This window comes from Micropterus salmoides, unplaced genomic scaffold (genome assembly GCF_014851395.1).
Source record: "Micropterus salmoides isolate LMB-PRFRI ecotype aquatic unplaced genomic scaffold, ASM1485139v1 Ms_hic_scaffold_6, whole genome shotgun sequence".
Classification (NCBI taxonomy): Eukaryota; Metazoa; Chordata; class Actinopteri; order Centrarchiformes; family Centrarchidae; genus Micropterus; species Micropterus salmoides.
The window spans coordinates 17,461,833-17,488,068 of NW_024044348.1; the positions used below are offsets into that span (position 1 = coordinate 17,461,833).

General features: G+C 41.1%; 1 protein-coding gene across 1 annotated transcript in view; it reads left to right on the forward strand.

Annotated features, from left to right (window-relative positions):
• Positions 1-26,236, forward strand: part of igdcc3 (immunoglobulin superfamily, DCC subclass, member 3) — a 64,120-nt gene that overhangs the window by 19,962 nt on the left and 17,922 nt on the right. The window contains exons 3-7 of the mRNA XM_038702088.1: positions 17,026-17,170; positions 17,284-17,414; positions 17,685-17,822; positions 20,767-20,925; positions 24,084-24,249. Coding sequence (XP_038558016.1) covers positions 17,026-17,170; positions 17,284-17,414; positions 17,685-17,822; positions 20,767-20,925; positions 24,084-24,249 — 739 coding nt within the window. The remainder of the gene's footprint in view (positions 1-17,025; positions 17,171-17,283; positions 17,415-17,684; positions 17,823-20,766; positions 20,926-24,083; positions 24,250-26,236) is intronic.

Consider the following 26,236-nt stretch of genomic DNA (forward strand, 5'->3'; position numbering starts at 1 on the left):
TTCTAAATAGGTCAAAACTCCAGCAACACTTGTAGTATATACAGTAGAACAATGTTATTGTTAGGTTTCAGCTTGTGGCCTTCATCAGGGTCAAAGCCACAAGGTCTAACAATAAACTTGTTCTACTGTATATACTACAAGTGTTGCTGGAGTTTTGAGCACTTTAGGATCTTCTACTGCTACAGCAGATTAATTGACAATTAGAGTTGTCTTAAGGTGGTATATGCAAACTATCACATAAAAAAATAAAAATAAAAAGTAACCAAAAATGTATGCTTTGAGCTGATTGATACCATAATTAATAATAATAAATTAATTAATAATAAACCAGTTTAGAAGCCTGAATAAATTACAGGAGTTTGATTTACAGTAAGTAATAACTACAAAGACAAAGCCTATATTTTATTCTATTGTTCATAAGACCTACCCTTGGACTTGGGATTTTTTTTTCCATAGAAAATAATATTTCTCTCAATTTATGTAAATGCACAATGGCTCTTTGTTTACTCAAAACCAGAAAAATAGTATTTCATTATCTGATGGAACACAGATGCCATTTTACCAAATACAGTATCTGCACAGTCTTTGTTTGCACACACCATAGGTAGAGGCAGAGACAAAGGGCTTTCTCATCCACTGTCTTGGAACACTAAGTGTTTATGACAGGGCCTGCACTTGCCTTTCCTCCTGTTATGCTCCTCTTCTTGTATGGTTATTTTTCATCGTCAATTGGTGTGAACTAGCAGTGGGTGTGGTGGAGTGGTTGCACATGTGTGTACAAAAAGAGCTTGGGGTTACTAACTGCATATTAGCATGAATTCATCGGGATTAGGCAGTTTGGAGTGGGGGGCAATAATATCCCTGGTGACCGCAGTCAGCTGGCAGCCTGAATGGAGGGGAAGAGGGAGAGAAAAGACAGCAAAAAGGAAAGAATAGGAGGCACAGACTTGTGACCAGCTGTCTCAACAAGAGGATGGGATTGTGACAATATCTGGACGTCACAAAACAAGGCGATGGCAATTCTCCATACATTAATGGCTTCTTCTTTCTTTGCCATTATCTTAAATGCTCCGTTAGCCTATCGTTTTTTTTAAATTCCTAAATAATTGCTTTTTATGCTTTTTAATATATTTTTTTTTTAAAAGAATAAATTCAGAACATGATTAGAATTTAATATTTTAAATCTAACTAAATGTTTCTAGAGCAGCAACAGTAAAGTTTACAACAGCAGAGTCGCTATATTAACTCAATAATATCTCAAAGAAGACAAATCTAAAATGTCAGTAAAATAAATTGAAGTAAAGTTTAGAAAAAATGAAGAACTCAGACAATATCAGTCCTTCCTCCTGTCATCTTTCTCCTCTTTCTGCGGCCAATAAGATTCACTGCCTCCAGGTAGTGTTGGTAGAGAGAGAAGTTTACACATATTTGCCAAATTTTAAGATGTTAAGTGGCGAACAAAGCTAAACAGACCGTTTTCATATTAGCTGATTTGTAACAATTCACTGTTAGCCGCCCTAGTGGGTTGTGTTTGAGTAAAACACAAGAGATTGTGGACAGAGAAAATTTTAATATCGCTTTCTATAGGTTTAAAACGTTTATGCTTGTTGAACAGGTGTATTGATAAAGTACTGGCTTTATACTCGTGAAGGTTTTATTCATTACGAGCGCAGTTGTCGTCATCTGACGTTGATGTGTGTGTGTGTGTGTGTGTGTGTGTGTGTGTGTGTGTGTGTGGAGGAGCTCAGCCCCGACACAGACAGAATAGGAAAGGCATAGTAATAAATCACACCAAAAAGTTAAAGATAAAAGAACATGGAGCTTATAGATACTACGGTATTCAATAATTGAGCCTCTGCCCCCGTTTAATACTGGGTTACGGTACCCATCCCTAGTTGTTACTATGAGTTCCTAAAGGCATGCAGTGGTTGTCCCACCTATCTTGTTGGTCATGATTGATGTTACAGCATCTCTCCTCGCAGTAATTGAGCTCATATTTACAGAATAGAGCATCTGGGCTTTTGATGCTTCCTATCTTTATCCTCCATTTAGCCCAGACAATGCCCAGATATCCCCTCAACAAGAAGGAGATGATTTACCAAACCAAACATTTTCTTTATTAAGGGCTAATGCATTTTTTGTGGTCTTTTTTATTCCTTCCTCATCAGTCCACTGCCTCTGTCTTTATCACAATTGCATGCTCCTCCTTTGCTATGTTGAAGTCCCATTGCCTCCATTACGAACGCATCTCTGTGTGCCACACACGTGATGGCACTGTGTTGCCCGGGATTGTGATTAATGGCCGCAATTCAGCCTGAAAAATTCCCTTGAGTGGGTGCCAGTTGGCTTATGCAGAGAAGAAACTCATTACTGCTGTCAGTTGAGCTGACGGAGCAGGGAGGGATGTGAGCGATTGTGTGATTGTGTGTGCGTCTGCAAGTGTGCGTGCACACGAGGGAGGGAGAGAGAGAAACTCATTTTTGTACATGTCAGTGAGTGCATGCATGTCTGTCCACTTTAGCTACGTGTAAGTCATCATGTGTGAATAAGTGTGTCCACGTGTTTTAAGCTGTGTGTAAAAGTGACAGCATGTCCCAGGGCTGGTATCCAAGTAACACGGATCATTTCTCAGAAATGAATGAGCCTGATTCCATCAGCACCCTGCACACACAAACACTCCAGCTTAAGCTTTTTAATGGGTAACCTGTGAGCATAATGTGACTTTATGACCACAGTACTTCTCCTTTACGGTTTGTTACATAAATGTTTGGAACATGGAGTATTTCTCTTTCTACACGTTCTGATCCTCCACAGATAAACTTGTCTTATCTGTGGTAAAAAAAAAATATATGGCAGGTGGTGAGGTGGTGATTTCTCCTACTTCTTAAGGCCAATTATTGTGTCAAGTATTTTGGTTAATTCAGGTTTTATGCACAATGTGTGTATTTATATAGCCCAATCACAAAAAGGAGAAACTACGGTTTCTATTTTGTTTATTCGTACGTAATCAGTGTAGTGGTGAAACATGCTCTGTCACGCCATTTGTCCATTTGAGCTACTGTAGAATCATGGCGGAGCAACATGGCAGCGCTACATGGCGACGTCTCGCGGTGTATGTAGATAGAAATGGCTCATTCTAAGGTAATAAAAACTAGGGCTGGGTATCGAGTTCAATACTTTTTAGGCACTGACTGAATTGCCTCAATACCATCGCACGATTGAGTTTTCTTTCTATTGTGATAGTTGTTGCCTGGCTACCTCTTCCTCTAGTGAGGAGCAACTTTGATATGTATTGGCAGAACGTTGTTTCCATGAGATGAGATGAGAGATTTCTCTCTCTTTCTCTCAGGCCTATTGCAATGAATGTTTTTTAAAAGGAACAATTATTAAAATTAAAAACAAAAAAAACTAACTTAATGATATCCAGGTTAAAATCAAGGGCAACTGGACTTGGTTGAAGATACTGGAAGACGTTTCGTCCCTCATCCAAAGGACTTCTTCAGTTCTGACTGACAGCTATTTAACCTCAGTGGGGTCGTTGGCCCGGGTCATCGATACCGCTGGTTCGTTAGTGTTCCTGGTTGCTGTGACGACAGTCGTTACAGTCGTTAAGACTACCTGTGGCCAAGACTGAACGACCATCGTTGGTATCTTCACCTGAGGCCAATAGGTTACGTTTGTTGAGTTTCCTGGGAAGTGATGAAAGGACAGCATTGTAAGTGGGGGATAAGTGGTGGCGTAGACCCCGTCCCCTGTTCAATGACGGCTTCTCAACCCTGGTGTAGATGGCTTCCTTGACACCTCTTTCAAACCATCCATCTTCTCTGTCTAAAATGTGCACCTGGTGGTCCTCAAACGAGTGTCCTCTGTTCTTCAGATGTAAGTAGACTGCAGAGTCTTGACCTGAGGAGTTGGCCCTTCTGTGTTGAGCCATGCGTTTGTGTAGTGGTTGTTTAGTCTCCCCAATATACAGGTCTGTGCATTCCTCACTGCATTGGACCGCATACACTAGATTGCTTTTCTTGTGTTTGGGTGTGCGGTCTTTGGGGTGTACCAGCATCTGTCTTAGTGTGTTCTTGGGTTTAAAAAACACAGGGATGTTATGTTTGTTGAAAATCCTCCTGAGTTTCTCTGATACTCCAGACACGTATGGAATCACAATGTTGCTGCGTTTGACCTTCTTTTCCTCCTCCCCTGTAGTTTTGTTCTTCTTGGATCTTGTGGCTGTTTTCACAAAGGTCCATTTAGGGTATCCACAGGCTGTAAGTGCCCCCTTCAGGTGGTTCTGTTCCTTCTCTCTGGCTTGGGCGCTTGTTGGTATGTTTTCCGCTCTGTGGTGCAGTGTGTTCTCATGACCCCTAGCTTGTGCTCCAGTGGGTGGTGGGAATCGAACAGTAGGTATTGGTCTGTGTGTGTGGGTTTTCTGTAAACACCAATCTGCAGGCTCCTGTCCTCTTCAATGTGTACAGCGCAGTCCAGGAAGGCCAAACTGTTGTTGTGAACATCCTCTCGTGTGAACTTGATGTTACTGTCCACAGAGTTGATGTGTTCTGTGAAGGCTTGCACTTCCTGGCTTTTAATTTTGACCCAGGTGTCGTCCACATATCTGTACCAGTGGCTCGGTGCTATTCCTCTGAAGGAGTTGAGGGCTTTATTCTCCACTTCTTCCATGTAGATGTTTGCCACAATCGATACCGGTGAGCCCATGGCACAGCCATGCTTCTGTCTGTAGAAGACAGAGAAGAAGAAGTCTGTTTTAGACAGAGAAGATGGATGGTTTGAAAGAGGTGTCAAGGAAGCCATCTACACCAGGGTTGAGAAGCCGTCATTGAACAGAGGAGGGGATCTACGCCACCACTTATCCCCCACTTACAATGCTGTCCTTTCATCACTTCCCAGGAAACTCAACAAACGTAACCTATTGGCCTCAGGTGAAGATACCAACGATGGTCGTTCAGTCTTGGCCACAGGTAGTCTTAACGACTGTAACGACTGTCGTCACAGAAACAAGGAGCAAGGAATAATAGTGATAATTAAGTTACTTTATAAAAACATCAATAGTTCTCAGTTTGTTGAGAATAAAATTGGTATCAAAAAAAGTATCGTTCAGGAACCGGTATCGAAGTCGAGGTATCAATATCTCGATATCGAAAATCTTTCAACGATACCCAGCCCTAATAAAAAAAAGGTCTTTATATGCCGCTGAAAACATAGTTATGGATATTATATTGCATTTCTGTCAATAGATCCTCCTAAATATTACACACTGAACCTTTAAGTAGAGCATTTAACCACAGTAGTCTTAAAGCTAGTGGGGACAGTGTCAGTCATAAGTGACACATTAACAATATTCAGCATTGAAGGTCCCAGAAATATGCAGAGATCATTAAAAAGTTTAGCTGATGGGGGCTAAGGAAGCGAGTGGTTGGTTTAGAAACTAAAACCAGTTTAGACAATGTGTCGAGTGAAAGTGCCAAAATTGGTAAGAACTGAGACTTAACTGGGATTCAACGTGTGAATATCGCACTAGTTTTGCAGAAGAAGCACAGACATGAGAAACTGATTTAGTATCTATTCAGATATACATAAATTGAAAACAAAACATTGCTTAACCCTATGCGATTTATATTAAAAAGGTAATTTTATGCTCATTTTCAGGTTTAAATTTGATTTAGGTTTACATGGTTTCAATTTCAAAAACCCTGTGCGTTCATCACTCCTTTTTAGCTACCAAGTGAGGCTTCTCACTTCTATTTGATCTTGGGAGTTGCACATGCACAGTACCTAGGTAAAGGACTACTAGCAAACAGTGGCAGAGTAGGGTGGATCCTGACAAGGTAGTGTGATCCAAAACAAAGCTGCCTGATACACAGAGAGAACACCCGGAACCTGCTTTTCAACCTAGACTAGAGGAAAGTGTTTCAGAGTGGTAAGTTATTCATTTGTAACAAATTTATCTTTCATACTTAACGTTTTAACTGTGTTACTGGTATCTAACGTGTAGGAAGGATGGGGGTGAGGAAAAGCAGCGGGTGGACGTCTTGACACTGTGTGTGAGCTGCAGCTCAGTGTGTTTCTCCACCAGTGTTTTGAGGGCTTACCACACTAGCTGCTAAGCGGGCATTATGACACGTTACATAGTGACGCAGATAGGTTACGGATGTAAAGGCTGGATTTCAGGCAGTTCAGGAGTAGTGTTTTCTGTGGGAGACGGTGACTTCCTTTGCCATGTGGGTGTTGCCATGGCAAAAGGCAGCACTGACAGCCGGTAGCTCCTTCTAACTTTGCTACACTTTTGTTTTTTATCTGTTTTCCCCTGCTTTATTGTCACAACATGCGTTACCTTTGACATAAATACAGTTATTGGAAGATGAAGATGGGGGTTTTTGGATTAAAGAGCAGCAGACCACGATCCACCCGGCCCAAACAACCGGACCAGGTGCCACGGCGGGTGCAGTGATTGCTCAGAGGAGAGGAAAGAGAGCCAGGAGAGGAGCCATGCTGGCCTGGCTTGGACTTAATTCTGCTCCTAAAGAGCCGGTTTGGACAAAATGGGACTCAGGTTGACCAAGCAATGGAATTCAGAGACTGTTGTGCCCACATCGTCACAGAGACCTGTCCCATCAATACCCCGGATGAAGAACATGGCAGGTGTTTCCATGTTCTGAGCTGTCAGCACAAGACTCCGGCAAGATGAGAGGAAGTGGACTCTGTGTTTTACATCGATGATGCTTGGTGCACAAACGCAGTCAAGATGGACTCCCAAACGTTTCCCAAACGTCAGACTGTTTATTGTGAAAATGAAACTTTCATATTATCATCTGGTTGCTGCTGTTTAGATTCACCCCAGATGCAAATTCAAAAAATGCTCTGTGGAATGTTTGGGGTGTATACGTGTATGTATATATGTATATAAATGACTGTATATATTGTTTTATTTTATTTTATGTGTTACCATATTTTAATATAGGCCTACACTTTATATATTGTGTATGTAGCATGAAGGAACTAAAGATTTTGCTTCGTTATGCAGCCTTGTGTTGTATAATGACTAATAAACAACCTTGTAACTTGGGTAGACTTTGGGCTTTTTCGTTCTTCAAACCTATTACATGCACAAAAAAGATATATACCAGAATAAAGGAAAGGTAAAAGGCCAAAAAGCATAATATGACCTCTTTAAATGGACGACTTGCAGTTGTCATTCTGTTGATGGATTTGTATGTGTGAACTTTTGACAGGATTGCATTTTTGGAAACTGATGTGAGGATTTGGAAACCAAAAGGGACACTGAGACATAGATAAATACCCAGTGGGAACTGCACAGCTGAGGCACAGTGGACCCCCCGCTTGCAACTACCAGAGGCTTCACTTGGCGTGTGTGTGTGTGTGTGTGTGTGCGGGATGGAGTGAAGAAGTGGTGAGAATTACAAAGCCATTTCAGCCATTTGGGGAGCCCAGTTTTCAGGGTGCTGTGAGATTCAGTGGAGCGCATGGGTCGGTCCCGCCCTGCGTCTTTCAGATGTCCCGTGGGAGTGCCAGATGTGGGGTCATCCATCTACCCCTGGTTCAGACCAGCCCCCCTCAAAATCACTGTCAGATGCATAGTTAACACTGCATGTGACACTCTCAGAAAGGAACACTGACACACACACACACACACACACACACACACATCGAGGTATATTCATCAGAGAAATTTCTCTAGACTTTCTTTCCACCAGCAATATATGATCAAGAAACAGCAGCACAAAAGAAATACTTTTCGGGAGAGATTCATCCTCCTCAGAGTGGCCTCCCTACAGTTGTCCTCTAATGAGGGGGAAGTAATGAGTGTTGGACTGAGGAGAATTGTGATGCCAAATGTCCATCCAGGTTGTTATTCAGAGCCACTGCTGTCTGCGGGCCTCGCTTATTTCTGGCTTCACAAAACAAGAGGCGGAGACGAGCCAAAGAAGGGTTTAATAGCATTTACATTTGAATATAAATGTTATTTTACCCCAGATGTCTTTAAACGTTTTAAAATATTTCAAACCCTCCTACAGTAAGAAACGTCAAGTCAAGACAGAGATAAAGCAGTGGTAGAGTTGGGCTTTTGTGCAGAGAGCATACAGTGAATGAGCTGAATAAAAGACAGCACATAATTCATGTGGATATGAGCTCAAATATACTGGTAGAATGATGGGAGAGGCATCTCACTTGAATTCTAAAGCAGGCAGTTGCATGCTGAGGTATTGGCAATATTAATTAGGTATGTGGCCTCTGGGCAATTAGAGAATGGCACTGTGAAGACAGCCTCTTACCAGCCAAAATCAGGTGTGACTGAATCTTTTTTGCTCTTGACTAAACTTTTATAAAAGCACGATTTCAGAATTGACAAAAAATGTGAAAAACATCACAAAGAGGAGAGGTCAATGACTTCTCTTGACCTGTCTTTTCTTGGTGACGGTGCGTGCTAAGAACTTGTATGAGTGCAAGTAAAGTGGGTGAAGCTTGAGCGCATACCCTTAAGGAAAGCGTTTTGCTTCCGGAAGTGCTCAAGAGACAAGAAGACCTAGCAAGTTAAAGAGAAGAGGAAAGGTAGGAAATCAAAAGATCCCGACCTACTTACAGGTTAACTTTTGATATTCTGGGTTCAGTTATTGGTGTATTTCTTTTACTACTTTTTCTGAAAAGATGTTTTCTTGGCAAAAGGCTGGTGAAACATATGCTTGAAAAGTTGCTGGAACTCTCTGGAGCTATCCCACATGCAATGTCCTTAATACGGTGGTAGTTTGGCAGAGGGAGAAGCAAAGGAGGGAGCAAGTTAAGAGGAGATCAAATTCTTTCAAGTAGAGGGTTCCCGTCTGCAGTAATTGCAGAGAATACTCACTATTTGAGCTGTCTGTGTCTTCAAATCCTCTTTATTGCTCCATATGTCTGATTTTTTTGTTGTTGTTTTTTTAAATCAGAGCAAGAGTACCTGGGGACAATTAAGCCTGCATGTTGTTTTAAGAGAGGTACTTTTTTAAAAACCTAATAAGTTACATTTAGGTAATAGCTAGACAGACAAATGAGGATAAAAAAAGAACTCTCATGACAGCTCACACCTGTCCTCTGTCCTCGTCTTCCACTGGCCAGTCGGGTCTCTGTCCTTCATCATCAGAGAGTGTTTGAAGTTGTTTAATGAGTAGGGCCTATGCAGTCGTACACCCAGTTAGTCCTTAAATGATACAAAAGGCCCGCTCTTTTTGTTCTCACACATCAAATCCCTTCTTTGTTGCGTGAGTCTCAAAAAGCACAAACACTTATTAAACACTTGATTTTAATTTAAAAAAGGAAACAATATCAACAAGGTTGACACCAACAAGGAGAAACTCTGGCAGTTAATTTTCAAACCAAATGCTACTTTTGATAGCACTGGTTTGTCTGTTATTTTAACCCCCCTTTCTCTTTTGTCCTCCACCAGATCCCTCACCCTCTCTCTCTTCTCTTTCACTTGCCTCTAATCTTACCCAAGCTGCGACTGGGAATCATTTAAATAATCCCTTAATTTTCAGCATCTGTTGTGTTTTAATGGGTCTCTCTTTAATTAGGGTCTGCATGCTGAAGTGACTGTAGGAGGCTTAGTGTGGAGATTTGGGGCTACTGGGGCAGGGCAAGAGTGGAGGGGCTGGGGGTGCTGGAGCGGGAGGAGCAGAGGCCAGGGGGCTGGTGGGGTGTGGTGTATGGTGGAGGCTTGAGATGGCGCAGGAGTGTGACAGAGGCACAGGCACAGAGCAGGGCACCTGGGGAGGACCAGACTTTGTCCCTGGGGTGGAGAGAGGAGAGGAGGGGCGGGGGGACAACTAGACACTGAGCAATGTGCCATTCCCATCATACTCTCTTTGTGCAACAATTTTCTAACCTTTAGACCTTAATACTATCTAACTGGTCTGTTTCAGTGTTTGTTTAGCAATATATTATAATGAATATATTCAAACCTATACTGTTATTGAGCCACCGAGAGATTTACAGTAGCGATATTATATACTATTATACTGTGATATGTAATTAATGCTGACCAGATGAAATAATAAATAAAAACAAAATTGCTTGACCATATTTATGTAGGGGAGTGAAATATTTGACCCTCATGATGAGGGTGTGGGATTTTTTCAGATACTTCCAAAATCTAGCTGTCTCTTGCTGGTTTCCCCAACGTTGCCTAAAAATACTGTCTAGTACTACAAATACTAAACACACTAATCACAATTTCCCAAAAGCCCAAGTTGACATAATCAATAATCAGATGTTTTGCCCGATGATAGAAAACTAAGAAAACCAGCATAGAGAAGCTGGAACCCGTACTTCAGTATTCAGCACAACATAATGTAACCATAGACCCCAAAATTAGAATACGGTTTCAATATTACAAACATGGTTGGCAAAACAAATTCAACACACTTGCTTGTTCTGGCGCTTTTGACTTCATCGCTGCATCACCATCAGCAGATTGAGTTTGCTCAGTTGTCAAGGTACTGTAGATGTTTAAACTGTCTTGAATGCGAGCACGTCTATGATTACTTATCTTTATAAAGGTGGTATTTATTTCAGAACTGTAATGTTGGATTGCATTACAATGTGCAGGGGTTCGTATTTTTATGGTCACAAGGCGTATTGTTTTCTTTCATTAATCTGATAAGGTTTAACAAAGAAGAAGTGAATTTTTTTGATTGATAACTGTTGTAGCATTGCTGCTACCTCCACCTACTAGATGGAGCTTTATTAGCAGCCACCAGCTGCTCTTACTATATTTAACCTAGCGCCCACAAGCTCCACAGTATTGATCAATCAAGACAAGGACAATCACACCACTGAAAAACTGAATGCACACAAGCTTGCAACATGAGCAGAAAAGGCAATTAAATTCCAGTCAAACAATTTTGTAATGTTACAGGACACATTTACTAAAGTAAATGTTCAGCTGTGATTATAAGAAAGACCTGAAAATAAAAACTAGGTCTGTAAATGAAGTGGATAAAATGTATTCTTTGGTTGGCATTTAGCTGCTCTGTGTGTTCTGATATGCCATTTGTTGCAACAAATAAAAGGTCAAAACTTGGTGTTTGATTGTGACTCATGCTATGCTGTCCGATTCTTCTCAACATCCTCGCAGTTTTTAGCCAGGATCATTTGTAATAACTCTCGCCTGACATTTCATCTAGCGCCATCATTAGGACAAAATTTAATTTGTCTAATAATCTATCCTTCCTTTAAAGTTTTTGCTTTCTTAGAAGCTTGGAAAAACCAAAGGCTGAAGAATTCCTTTGTTAGTTTAATCCAAATCTGACTTTTGCAGTATGTGTTTTTCTTTTCTCTTAGCATGTTTATTGTGACTGTTATGCATGAAATATACCAAAGCAAATTCCTTGTGACTGAAAACCTATTTGGCAATACAATAAACCGATTTCTGATACTGATAGACAATCTGTTCCTCGGAGCAAGCAGCATTACTAATCCTATGCCAGATACAACAAAAATAGATGGTTTTGACAGGAGATTTACTTCTTATCATTATTTAAAATAATAAGTAAAATAGAAAGTTGTACTGATATAAGAAAAAATAACAAGAAAGCATGCTTGTTAGGTCTTGCTGTATAAGCCATATTACAGGCATATTGGCTGTAGAGCTTTTAATATAAATGATCAGTAGGTTTGGTTTCTGAGCCTTACTGTCCTCATATACATCTGTACATCTGCCTCCTGAGCCATCTGTACATCTACCTCCTGGAAAATGTGCTGCTCTGCGGATGCTTTTGCTTGTGCAGGTATGGAGAACAGAAGGTGTTGATCAAGTATTAAAGGAGGGGAATGAGTGTGTCAGAGGAAGACAGGGTATAGCCAAATCACATGCAGGCCTTCCTTTTGTAGGTGATAAGCATCACGCACTACCAACCAGCAGGTTGATCACAGGAGTGCCCAGGCTTGGGTACAGAGTTGTGGTGGAGGGGGCGCAAGTGGGGCATGGAGCCAACAAAATATCACATCTACATTAACATGCCATCTCCAAGGTCCCAGCAGAGGGCCTACTATTTCAGGGATGTCTATTTAAAGGCTGTTGAAGAGTGGACTCTCCACGCTGGATTGGCACCGTACACCTTCTCCATTATTTATGGGCCTCAACTCTATTTTACTGGTTTACCAAAGTGGGGGTGGGGTGGGTACAGCAGTCATCCCCACTGCTTGAACAACATGTGCTTAATGATGTCACAGGCTTGAGAGGACTCATGGGGGTGGGGCGAGGGGTGCGATGAAGAGCCGAGCAAACGGTTGAAATGTACGGTTTAGTGGGGTGCGGTGTGGAGTGCCAGAGGCGAGGGAAGATATGAGGGAGGGCAATGACATTATAACATGGGGGTTTACTGAAGCTTTACACCATAGCTGCAGGTTTGAATGGTGCTGTAGGATGTCTGTGTCTCTACTGGCATCATTACCTCTGTCATATCAATGAATGAAACATCAGACTACATGCCTGTGAAAAAAACATGGAAATGTCTCATCAGATTGGCTGATTTTGTCACTGCAGTGAGAGTTGCCACAGAAAAAACTGTTTGGGCTTTTAATCACCTTGTTAATTATTCTCTGTTGAGTGTGTGTGTGTGTATGTGTGTGTGTGTGTGTGTGTTCGTGTGTGCGTGTGTGTGTTTAACTGAGCAATAAGGAAATGGATCATTACTTTGGAGCCATTAAGCAAAAACATTATTATCGCCTAGGGGTCATTCAAATAATCACCATTTAATCTACATTTCTTCATTAGATAGATCTGAGTTTCTGATATGGAAAAGGCTGAAAATCCACTGGCCTAAATATCTGTTACACATGACCAGTAGTGTGGAATTGAAGAATAGGGAAATTCGAATACTGGCCTTTTAGCTTGTCATTGGCCCTCAAACCCAATAATCAGTAATTGTGCACTTGGCTACATATTTCATACTTTGTGTGTCTATTGACTTTTAAAACAGATTTTCATGTTAAGTTCTGCCTGGTTCTGACTTATTTTGGAACAATTGTATTTGGTTGTAAATTGTGAAAAACCACAGCGGAGTAGAGCCCACTCACTTGTCTTTTGTAAGTGACCAGAGTTTTGACAAGACCTGATTTACAGCTCAGCTACCCGCCGAAATCACCAGGCTTCACATTTCCTGTCTGTGACCTTCCCTCATATCACCCCCTCACTCATTCTTCTTTTGTGGTTGTCACCGAGGAACCGTCAAACATATGTTCAAGGAGCAACCCCCCCCCCGTGCAATTGTGTACAGATTTCTTTTTAGTATGCACCCCAACATTCTCTCCCCTTATTGCAGTAATTAGGCCTGCTCCATTTCAGCCCACGGTGTCATGCTGGCAGTGGACAGTCTTTAATCATGTGTGAGTGTCCATCAACACTTAGCAAAGGAAGAGTGAAAAAACAATAGAGGAACATGTCTGCTGGGGCTGGGTGTTGGGATGAGTGTCTCATTGCCTTGTCTGTGTCTTATCCTAAAACGTCAAGGACATTCGATATAGTTGTGTGTATCTGTTGAAGCAGTTCTTTGTATTTGTTTATGTGTGTGTTGTAGCTGAGCTATATCCCTTTGGATTGACTCTGCAACCTAATAAACAGGTAAATGCACAATGCAGATTACGAGTGTCTGTTTTCCTTTACATCCAGACTGTTAACCAGTTTCTCTGCTTCTGTATGTGTTTATCTGTGTATGTAACCCTATTTTTCTGACTGCGTCTGATTCGACGAGTGTGCTGATAGTCGCAGGGGTGTAGGCCTCATACAGAAACCATGTTTTATGCATGAGGGCCAAGGGTGGGGCCCGTTAGGGGGGTTATGTCAGCGGATACTCACAGAACAGCCAGATCAGTGGACACCATGACTACTTGGCAGAGATGCACAGGAAAGCTCCTACAGGCACAGGTCCTCCATTTTAACTCCTTTGTTCTTCAGCATTCAAGTGCAATTTAGTTTCTTTCTCCATGTCCCCAGTGTCCCCATTACACATGGACCAGTATGTGAGCATGTGTGTGTCTTAATTTGAGACTGTTTTCCAAGACAGCGAGCTTGATAATCATGTTTGTCACTCTGAGCTCCTTGTTTTATGTGGATTGTGTTATGAAGGTTCCCTAGCTGTTCCACTACATCTAACCATTCTACATCAGCAGTGGCAGTGCCTGCAGGCCTTTAATTCAATGCTATGCTCTGGCAGTGTCTGCTCCGGGCTCCGCATTAAGGCAGGCCAAGACAGAAAGTACTGCTGATTGCTTTTGTTGACACTCATTCTTGAAAAGAAGTGAGAACCTCTGCAAATGTTCTAATTGGCCAATATTGTGTCATTTGAAGAATACAATTATTTGATACTTCTGATGAGTTTGCAATGATTGTCAGTGTTTTACATTATTAAATTGAAATGAAAGTGAAGAATGTTTAAGGGCTTGCTTTTCACTGTAGTAAATGGGAATAGTTATCATCTAAAAAACATGTAAAGAGCTGTATATGTATTATAACAGTGGCTAGGTGATAAAATATTACTGTTGTTCTTTGTGACTTTTAAGTCATCAATGCTTGGCCTAAAACATTTTATGACTAGAGGGTTGTGAGTCCCAGGTGGAAAAATTGCAGTTGGGCCTTTGAGATAGGCACTTAAGCTGAATTGCCCCAGTAAGATATACAGCTGTTAAAGTGTTGCCTTATAGTAGAGAGGCAAAATAAAACATTTGTGAAAGAGAAATCTGTCAGGGTGAGTAACAGTCAGATTCTCTAGGAATTTTTTAACTCCAGATAACATAATGGAGAGTAAATGTCCTATCTCTTCTCACAGAGATAGCTTAGAAAGAGTACTGGATGAATACTAAATTAGCATGTTTCATTTTCATCAGAGCTCCATACATCTATTCAGAGATCTAAGGTCAAGTCGTGTTGGAGAATGCCACACTTCTCATTAAGCTTGGAAATTGAATAATGACAGCGTTAGACCACTGATGCAGCTACACTGTTGTAAAGTACTGTCTCTGTGAAGTATATCACTCCCTCTGTCTTTCCCTCCATCTCTTGCCCATTAAAAACAATGGTTTACTTTTATTTGAATACAGACTTTTTAAACTGTACTATGTCTCTATATCAAACCTTCACAAGTATAAAATAAACATGACCGACATGTCAGTAGACTAGATTCAATGCAAGTCAGTAAATAATTTAAACTCACTGTCTGCAGAGCAGAATAAAAAAAGGGGGGGAAACTAACAGGAGAATCAGAAGAAGTGCTGCTTACTACTTGCTCATCCTGTGAGTAATGAATTTATTCAGGCTACAGGTTGGGACGAGCAGGAGGTTATGAAATAATAAGGGGTCCATCCCTTTTGTTATGCTAACAGTGTTCAGATAAGTCCTCCTACATCCAAGTTAATTATGGTTGACATTTAAATGAGTACACTTGTGTTGAAGAAGTTGGGAGAACTGTAGAAGAAGAGGGCCTCTCTCTAATTGAGTTTGTCTCTGGCTCCACCTCCAATGCCGCCTTTGTTCTGCAGGGAGTAGATATGTGAAGTGCAGCTGAATGAGGCTCTGTGTAGGGATATTGATACTGGTTTTGCTATGTGGCAATGTGTGTGTGTCTGTGTTGTCTTTGATTGTGGCTTGGAGAGTTGTACACGTGTTATGTCTTCTCTTTTAGCAGGAATGGCAGATATACTCCTATAACTTGAATGTGTTTCTTCATGATGGCATTTGCAGGGAAGGTTTTTAGACAGTTTTCTAGGAAATAACTGTAAGATTTGGAACTACACTTATGCAGCATTTGGATTGAAGTAACATTAATCAGATATTCCTGACTAATGAAAGAAGAAGCTATACTGAAATATACTCTACATCTCTTCCATTTGACTTCCATCACAAGGTAACTCTCTTAAATGACACTAGTCACTAGAGAGTAGTCATCACATAAGTCTCAACACCGGACATGGCATTGACATGACATTAGCATATTGTGCAAAAATATGCAAAATTCAAAATCTTATTGTAATTTCTCAACATTTCCTTTGAGGAATGCCACAACAGTGAGCATCTAACAGTCCTTTAGTGTGTACAGGTTAGCCAAAGCATTACTTTTCTTAGTGGTCATGGGTGTCGGTATAGTTTCAGTCTCCATATATATCCTGCATGTGGACACACTAGCTTTCTTTCTGAACCACGGGGTGTATTGATTTGTTTAGAAAAGAGTGAGAAGAGGGAAAAAAGAGAAAAAACTTTACAGCTGGTAGTATTGTACCTTCTCATCTTCATCATCCTCCATCCATCCATCGTCAACCGCTTATCCCATGTACAGGGTCGCGGGGGGCCAGCTGACATCGGGCGAAAGGCGGGGTACACCCTGGACAGGTCGCCAGTCCATCACAGGGCCACACATAGACAAACAACCACTCACACTCATGCCTAAGGACAATTTAGAGTCACCTTCTTCTCCACCTATCTTTGGATGGTGAGAGGAAGCCAAAGCACCCGGAGAGAACCCACGCAGACACGGGGAGAACATGCAAACTCCACACAGAAAGGCCGGGGCAACCGGGGTTTGAACCCATGACCTTCTTGCTGTGAGGCGACAGTGCTAACCACTGCATAACTAATTTATCTGTTAGTAAAGAGAGCAGTGTGCACATTGTTTTGAACACTACTATATAAGCTAATCCTTGTGTTCTAAATACAGCAGTTCTACATTGATCTCAATCTTTGTTTTATCAGTCAGTCAGTATTCACCCCCTGTGAGTCATTGTCCCTTATCTTGAATTTTCTCTATAATATGTGTTAATGAATGTGTGCACGTGACATTGGCACATCACACAGTGTTGTTGTGAAGCGTTTTACCAGCAGACATAATGGTTCGATGGCGAAGGACAACGTGAACTTGTCAGGAGAATTCTCCATACTTGGCCTATAAATATGTATGTAGGCAGCCAAGCTTGTTGCTCTGTAGATGTGTTGTGATGTTACGAACTAATATCCCTCTCTCCATCCCTCTACAGCCATGGCAGACTTCCATGTCCAACCCGAGTCGGTGCATGCTGAGGAGTCTGGTGTGGCTAGATTCCAGTGCCAGATCCATGGTCTGCCAGAGCCTGTCATCAGCTGGGAAAAAGACAGCCGCGCTGTGGACACCAAGGACGATAGGTTGGACCAAACCACATCACGGCCTGACACTAATTAGAGACAGCAGACCTTTATAGGTCATTTACCAGGTCTCATCGTATTTGTTTCCTTCTGGCTTTTTTTCTCTCTCGTAGGTACACTCTTCTGCCTACAGGTGTTCTGCAGATTACAGGAGTGCGTGAGGAGGACAGTGGAAAGTTCTGCTGTGTGGCCCACAACAGCGCAGGAGTGAAACACAGCACTGAGGCACTCCTCACTGTTTCAGGTTGTTATATTTAACGAATGTCATGTCTACATACTATGAGCAGTCTTTTGTCACATGGAACCGAGGGTACACACCTGCGGTCTTTTGTTTTTCCCATCACTGCTCGAATATAAGCACTGCATTCTCCTCTTGTTTTCCAAACCTATTGTTCCTCTGCCTGATCTAGGAGATACAACATATCGAGCTAAGCACTCTAGAGAAACCCAATTAAAGGATTCCATCCATCATGCTCATTCCTATCTTGTGCTCCCCTCTCCCCTTGTTTTCCAGGCTCCCAGTCATCTGTTTACAAAGAGCCTATGATCCTGGTCGGTCCAGAAAACCTCACCCTCACTATTCACCAGACCGCCATCTTGGAGTGTGTTGCTACCGGATACCCTCGGCCCATCGTGTCTTGGAGCAGACTAGGTGAGAAAAATTCCTGATCAGATCAAAGAAAAGGCCCCAGAATGTGCATATATGTAGTCTGATTTTTTTTGATTAATTTTTTAATTTTTTGTGTTTGATGAATTATGTGTCAGTGAGCCGAAGCACAATCTCTGCGTGCATTCATGCATGTGGAATCTGAGTATTTCGTGTGGGTCATATGTGCTTTGCGTTCTCATGGGTTTGTATGTTCTTTGCAGCACAGCTTTGAACTGTCCTGAAGTGTGTAATGTACACAGAATACATTTGATACAGTAGAGCATCTATTGTATAAACATGAAGCAATGGGATTCAACATTAGGCCTTAGGGCTAAACATTATGTTGGACTCTGTGTTGATAAATGCATGCTTCACCTCCTTGTAAAGTTGAACCTCCCTCGAAGCACTGGAGAGCCTCTGAGTAATTGCTATTAGGTGCTGAGACAGATGAGTTTCCTCCCTCCATGTGCAATTTTTCTTGACTATCACTCAAAGTCTGTCATGTCTGATTTTTCAATCCGGTATATGTTTTCTCTACCTATTATCCAATCTGATTTTCTGTTCCAAATATAAATTGCTACCCCTCCCAAGCAGTTGGGCATAATCAGATTGAAGGTATTGCCTTACACAATGTCGCTAGAATGAAATGCTAACACGATGGGCTTTGTGTGTATTAGATTACGGCGGGGAGGCTGGAATAAGCTGCATAATGAATCTGATAGTTTCACATCAGTCACTCCTTAATGCCAGTGTTTGTTTGCAGCTATTCATTGAGCAGCACCACAACCTGCTAGCTTGTGCTCTTTCTTTTCTGACACTAAGTTAATTAGTGCCTGACAGAGAGAAACCGATGGAGGGAAAGCGAGAGAAAGAAATATAGTAGAAAAGGGCAAGAAAAGAACTGCCTTTGTTAAGACAAAAGCCCACTGGACTGTTACTTCTCAGTCCAGTGAGTTATTTAGTGATAATGGAAAAATTCAGAAGTAGCAATAAAACACATCACAGTGGCAGAGAAAAAGCACTGGAAAGCACGTTGGAGTGATTTATTTCATCTCAATAATTTGCCGTGATTAATTACAAATATTGTCCTCTTCATAATCCATCACCACAAGATTACATCTTGTCTAAATGAAGCTGCAAGATATCTTACAAAGACTGTGGAGCTCATATCACTGTTTGGCATCAGTGCACTGACTGCCAGTTAAGTTTTGAACTGACTTCAATAATCCTCTGAGGGTTTTCTGAAATGAAGACATCACCCAGAAAGCTGTGAGAGAGGTCTTCAAACACGGTTGTTCTTATCATCTGGTTAGAAATTATAATTTCTTTAATCCTCTGCTTAGAAAAATCTAAAAGGGGCTGTGTGTTTGCAGTGATAATTGCATTTTGCCATACAGGACAAGTGAACATATCTAATTAAAGGGCATCTGAAACTCCTCTATTCACAGCAGCTTAACACTGATTTTAGTGCTTGACTATATTCTCGTTTATTTGACAGATTTAATTTCCTGTCTCACTGTTAATCCCTTTATTTCTATATATTTTTGTTTTATATTGCTGTGTTTTAAGAGTCATTTTGATACATGCAGTAGTACAAGTTGTTATTAAAGATTAAAACTGTATTATAACTGTATTAGCACTAAAATATGAAAGTACACCTAAAAATACACTGCCGACCAGTGACGATATGGTTTGTGTTTCTGTCTGGAGCTCCTGCTTCTCCATGTGTCCAGTGTGTTGCCTATCTCCCTGCCTCCCTGACTAGCCTTGTAGCACATCAAATCTGGACCATACAGGCTTATAGGCTGCAGGTGGAAGTCATAGAGAGATAGGATTAAATTACCCCCTTTGCCCCAAAGCTAATATCAGAAGCAGAATGTAGTCATTGTTGGGGTTGAGACTGCAGAGAGGGAGCACAAGAAAGTGTGAGCTTATCATGTAAGTACAGCGTGAGCAGAGAGGAGGCAGTTAAGGATTGTGTAGGGAGATAGGAGATTAGAAGTAACAGTTAGAGTTTCTGGTCACCCACTGGAGGCTGGAACATCTACTGTTGAAGCAAATCTTTAGCAGTCAAAGGCATAAAGAAAAAAGTTCCTGTTCAAGTCTGATAGCTTTAATTAACTGAGCATCCATTTGAAAAGCTGCACTTCAAATAATTCACAGTAAAACATTAAGACACCTGATGATTCTTTTTAAAATAGAAACACACTTGGTAGGACCCAAACAAAACACCTTTTTTGTTGAAGCTCTGCATTTTTTTAAAGGCCACCACCAAATCACCTTAGACTAAACGTGAATTTGCTTTGAATTAAACTCACACACTGATCCGATTGGACAATGGGGGGAAAAAAGCAAATGATGTCGGGTGTTTTTCGTCACTGAGTGTTCACAGCTTCAAAAATGTGTGAAGCACATTTCTTAAACGCGAGGTGCCAAGGGCCCATTAGCAACAAGCAAAACGCTTACTGCCTATAGAATACAACTGGAAAAAGACACCTCTCACTGCAAAAACTGCGCTCTGTTTGATTGGGGCTTAGGATGTCACTCTGACATCCATCAAAAGCTGCCAATGCAGACAACGAATTGCATCCTGAATGCCACGCACACAACAAACTCAGTGACCTTCCTCTCTTTGTTATCCTTGTGTCTACTGGACTGGCAGGTTTTGTCACAAGACATTACAGTTCTGAGAATCACACACTTCACTGTGAAAGCTTCATCCTTGAGTTCTGGAGGCCCAGAAATAGCACTGCCTCCGTCAACGCGTGGTTGTAAATTGGCAACACATTTAATTAAACCACTCTGTACTGTAGTACTCGCACATCCGTTTACCCTGACATGAAGGCATACTGTACATGTGCATACCTGGTCTTTCTTTGATGTCCTATATCAATTATTTCCCCTCTTTCACAACTGCTCACTGTCTCTCTTTCTTTCCCCTGAGTAGACGGCCGCCCCATCGGTGTGGAGGGAATCCAGGTACTCGGCACGGGGAACCTGATGATCTCAGATGTTCGTGTGCAGCATTCAGGGGTCTATGTGTGCGCTGCTAACAAACCAGGGACCCGTGTTCGTAGGACTGCTCAGGGACGTCTGGTGGTCCAAGGTGAGTTCTGGATAAAAAGGGATATGCCATTTTAAAAGATTAGGTAGGAGTTGGTGAAAAGGTAAAGCTGGTGAATTCTGAGGGTGGACATCTATACAGTCTCCCTGCCTAACATGTTGCTCTGAAAGTCCTTTTTCAATATTTTATTACTCTGTTTTGTTTGGTGATATTATACTAGCTACTAAAGGCCTATGAACTGCTTGCATTCCTATAAGCTAAGAAAAGAGGCAACTTTCTGGCACTTTAACAGCTATATAGGCTTAAGTTATTGTGAAGAAATATCTCACCCGTCAGTTATAACTTTCTAAATTATAAGCTAATAAGCCTCTTTGCTTGACTCAATATAATAATAATATTGACTCAATATTCACTCTTAATCCTACCTGCATGCGCATTGTGTTATGCACATTAGCCTACAATATAATAGACTTTTGTATATTTCTCACTTTCCTCCTGATGTCTAGAGTAACGCACTAGATTTGTCGTTAGCTGCTTTTTAGAAATAAAGTCGCTGAGGGTCTGAAAAGGGTAGGCAGTGGACCAAACCACTGTGAGGCATATGAGAGGCGAGGACATAATCATTCAAAACATAAAAACACATTGGTAACCATACGTGTACCAAATACATAGACACTGACGGGACAACAGTGATTATATTTTGAGTTTTGGATCAATATTATTGCTGGTGACAGTTCAGTAGTCACTAGATATTGGAATTCTACACCAGTACTTTTAAAGTGCTTGATGGTGGGTTAGAGAGATGGATGGTATTGACCAGTGAGATGAGACAAGGCATGGGTGGCCTTGTGCATTAATTGTCACCAAGCAGGAAACATCCAGCATCTGCCTTGCTCACATATTGATCAGATGGACACATCAGATGGTATTGATCCTGATCAATATTTCATTTTAGCTGCCTGTCAAGACTGAGATAAGCTCCTACCTTAGCAAGAACAAAGAAGAAAAGCCATGGATGTTAATTATGTATTAATGTCTTTTGATTTTTGTTATTGATTTGTGGAAATAGAGGTGTACTGTTAACTTCAAATAAATCAGATAGCCTATTTCATTATAAGAAAAAATCTTTTTTACCGCTTGTCCTTGAAGAATATGTCTAGTGTAGAGTAAATAAGCCACTTCACACATCTGAATGTGAGCGGTCAGAACCTCTATCTCCAAATGAATGCAGACAAGAGTACTTGACGGAAAACCGTCACTCATCTAACATCCATCCATCCATTCATCGTCAACCACTTATCCTGACTCATCTAAAAATTAATTCTAATATAACAAATCAATTAGATTCATTTTGGCTCCTTTAGTGTACAAAAATAGAGGTAACAGAAACAAAGACCGAAGGAGGAGTTAAAGTGTGAGAGCCAAAAGGGAAAAACAAGAGCAAGATGGATGGATGGTGCTAATCTGGTCTAACCCACACCCATACAGGTGCAAATCAATATCTTCCAGAGCTCCCTCTGACCTTCACCTTTAAGTCAAGAAGAACAGAGAGAGAGAAAGTGCGAATTGAGGAGGGAAAGACAAATGAAAGGACCATCCTACACTGTACGCTGTCAGCAGCCTCCATGCAAGTGCCTAAGGGTCCCAGTGGGAGAATGGAAATGCGTACATTGAAAAAGGGTGGGAACAAGAGGGAGGACAGACCAGTGGCATAAAAACAACTGAAACAGAAGGAAATAATAAATTCGACACAATGTAAAGTATCAGAAGTATCAAGTATCAGTGGAGATATTCAATATTAAATTCAATTTTCTTCTTGTCAACAAATACATTGAAAAGAACCAACAGTAACTTGATCTGACAAATAACTGTTGTCTGTGAAGCCAAATTTTGATATAACTTATTCTTCTGTGCCATATAGCTCCATTGTGGTCCAAAAACAATTTTTAGTGACTTGGTCCTTAATTACGATAATCATGGACACTGCAGTTTGTTTCAATTCAATCCCATATACACTGAAGCTGTAAATACTCTATAGTTCACCAAATGTTCAGCTTTTCCGGTATACATCTTAGCGCTACATCATCTGACAAGCCTCAAAATTGATAACATACAGTCTGACACAGTTTGCGATCAAAACTTTCTTAGACCTATCTTGCAGTTTAGAGGCCCATCTACTTGCATTGTGGTTTGTTGTCGTTTCATAGGATTAACTGCCAATAACAAATATTGAATGTTATACTATAAACATTGTATGAATTAAAGAGATGCCAAAAAAAGAAACACCCAATCATTGTTTTAGGTTTTTTATGACCAAGAGTCACTGGTTAAGAATCACCACACTGATCCAGGTTTCTCTCTGTGTTAAACAACAGGACAATTTAATTGATTTTTTCCCCAACCAGCATGCTAAAACTGTAATTTTACAATTTGACTACAGTTGCACTGTCCCACTGGGTAATGATGGGTTAAATGATTAGGACCAAAGGAAGGCAGGACAGTGGAGCTTTTATTCAACAGGCAATTTGACATGCTTAGTGTGCCAGCTTCCTACCCTCTAGTGATGACTATGAGATATTATAATTACCATAAAAAAAAATTCTGAGTTAATATGGGCGTAAATAATTCAGATTATCAAATCACTGTTAACCGCTGGGACAATAATAAGTGCAGAGAAGCTGATATAATAACTCAATGTGTGTCATCTCAAATAAAAACACCAACTCAGGAATTTAAACCCCAGCGGATGTAACTGTAATTATTCTGTGATTTAAAGTCAGTAAGTAGTAAAGCACATTGGTGGCAAGTAGTTCCAAGTGTGTTGTTGAGCAGGACTCCTATTGTCTTGCTCTCTTCCTTCCACTTTCCTGCTCTCTCTCTCTTTATTTATTTCCAACAGCATTGATCTGGTGTCTCTTATAATCCTGCTAATTGACCCTGAATTATGCAACAGTGTTTATACAAAACAGCTATAATACAGTACACTGCTTCTTATTAATAAATGGCAGCTACTTGGAAACCCTGCAGGCTCTCATATTTTTCTTCTCTCATTCTCACTCTCTTGCTTTTTCTCTCTTGTCTATTTATCAATCTCATTTTGTAGTTTAAGATTTTGCAACTCTTGATCCTGCTCAAATCAGTCATTTTGGTATTGGGAACCAGGAAAACTTATGTGATTCTCATTTTCCCTCCTCTTTCAGCTCCAGCAGAGTTTGTTCAACCGCCGCAGTCTATCGCTCGGCCCGTCGGCACCACCGCCGTCTTCACCTGCCAAGCACAAGGCGAGCCTGAGCCCCAGCTCACCTGGCTGAAGAATGGGCAGATTCTGGAGCCCAGGGGACACGTCAAACTCAAGAAAAACAACAGGTAGGCCTATAGAAAAAAGAAAATTCCCCCTGATATCCAGAAAGGTATTTATATATACTGGAATACCCACAGAATTATAAGGATGAGGACAATGTAAAGGCTTTGGCTTTTTGCGGTCTAACTAATTGACCCTTAGCTAAGCCACGTCTCGAATACGCAGCTGGCCAATCACAGCGCAGTATAGGACTCGCTCTAACTGGGGTCCCACATTTTCATGGCTGCGCTTCATTGACTGTAATGCAGAAAGAGTCGTTTTCTAGCTTTTATGGGCTGTATTTTTCTAAGATCTGGTCAAACGCTGTTCCTGGGGAATCTTGTAATAGTTATAGTCGCTACCCAGACAGGCTGAAAGGAGAAGTACGATTTATTCTCTTTCCATAACCTAAAACAAATCCAGAAAAATGTCAGCTGTGGATTGTTCCCAATGTAATGTTAGTTAGGTAACGCTAGCTAACTTCCTACTGCATTTAACGTAATAAAGCCCTACTGTTCTGCTTTTTAATGATTGTAATAATGAATATAGGCCTACCCAGCTGTACAGGAACACTGTTGATCGTTCATATCGTTGTCTTTTGTCTCAATCGTCGGGGGATGCGGTGTTTCACTTGTACTGTGTGATCAGTAGGTTTTAGCTTCTATCTTTCATTTTTCTCGTCAGTTTGAGTCAGTCTGACAGCCTGAATACAACCTTCAAATGTATAATGCAACTGCAAAACTGTCTGCTTCTTTCTGAGATCGCTTTTTCCAACAAATTTGACTATATTTTTCCGGGCAGTGTAGCAATAGACAGTTTGTCGGACTTAGCAACAGTTACTAAGGGGGGCGGGGCTTAGCGAAGGGTCAATTGCTTTATTAATGATTAATAAATGATAAGTTGTTTATGGATAATTTGTAAGCCGTTGATAAAAGTAACTTTTGGGCTGCCAGCAATACATTTGTCTTTTTAGCTTTTAATTTATGTGCTCATTAACATTAACAACCCAAATTTCTCTCACTATACCTTCATGACACTGACTGTATGCTTACAAAGTTGGCCCCAGCTCACATGTGTAATATGGGTGTCAGTATTAATCACTGCTGCCTTGATTGGATTATTGGCATCATCAAATGTTCAGTTTCTCAGGGTTTCTGTTGCTTTTAAAACGGCAGCTGCTGGAATTCATGCCTGCCAAGACATGAGCCTCAATTTATTTGTGCCTTTGTATGTGAGTAGCATATTGACTGGATGTTGGATGCTTTCCCATGGCGGTCCCTAGGAATGTCATGAGGAAGAGGACCCAGCAACCAACTCTGTTACCATTCTCAGCACCTCACACATGTTGCAGTGACTGTTTTAATGTGTTACAGTACAGTTTCTTTTAATGTTATGGATTATTGTGGATTAATTCCACATTGGACCCGCTTTTCTGCTCTGGGTTTTATTTGCTATTTAAGAGCATGATAAACTGCATGTGAGATTTACAGACTGATGGCTGAACATGATCAAGTTTCTACAGTTTTCCTGCACCTGATTTCAAGGCATTACTTAAAAAGGATAACACATAAGTGTCCAGCGTGTTGCTAATACTGTTTGCAGGGTGTGTGATCACAAACTGCTATACTCTATCCATCCCGCAAATGTGTTTTTGAATAAATTCTATTATGCATTACTGTGCACGGAAAGTTCCAGTTTTCCAGTTGACCCTGGCAGCCAACCATCCGTGTATGTTGTTAGAATTCAGAGGAGAGAAATATGAAGTGATATGTTACATATGCTACCAGAAAATCAATACTTGCACTCCGTAGCAGTGAGTGAAGGTAGTAGACACCTCCATCGCTCACATACACTGCTCCACTCCCACTTGCCTCCACCAGTCCGTATTAGTCAGAGAGATGGCGTGCCGGACTAACAGAGGAGGAAAGATGAGAATGAAGAAATAAATGAGAGGCCAGACTGAGATACAGAAAAAAGACAAATTAATGGGTGGTCAAAAGAGAACGATGAGTC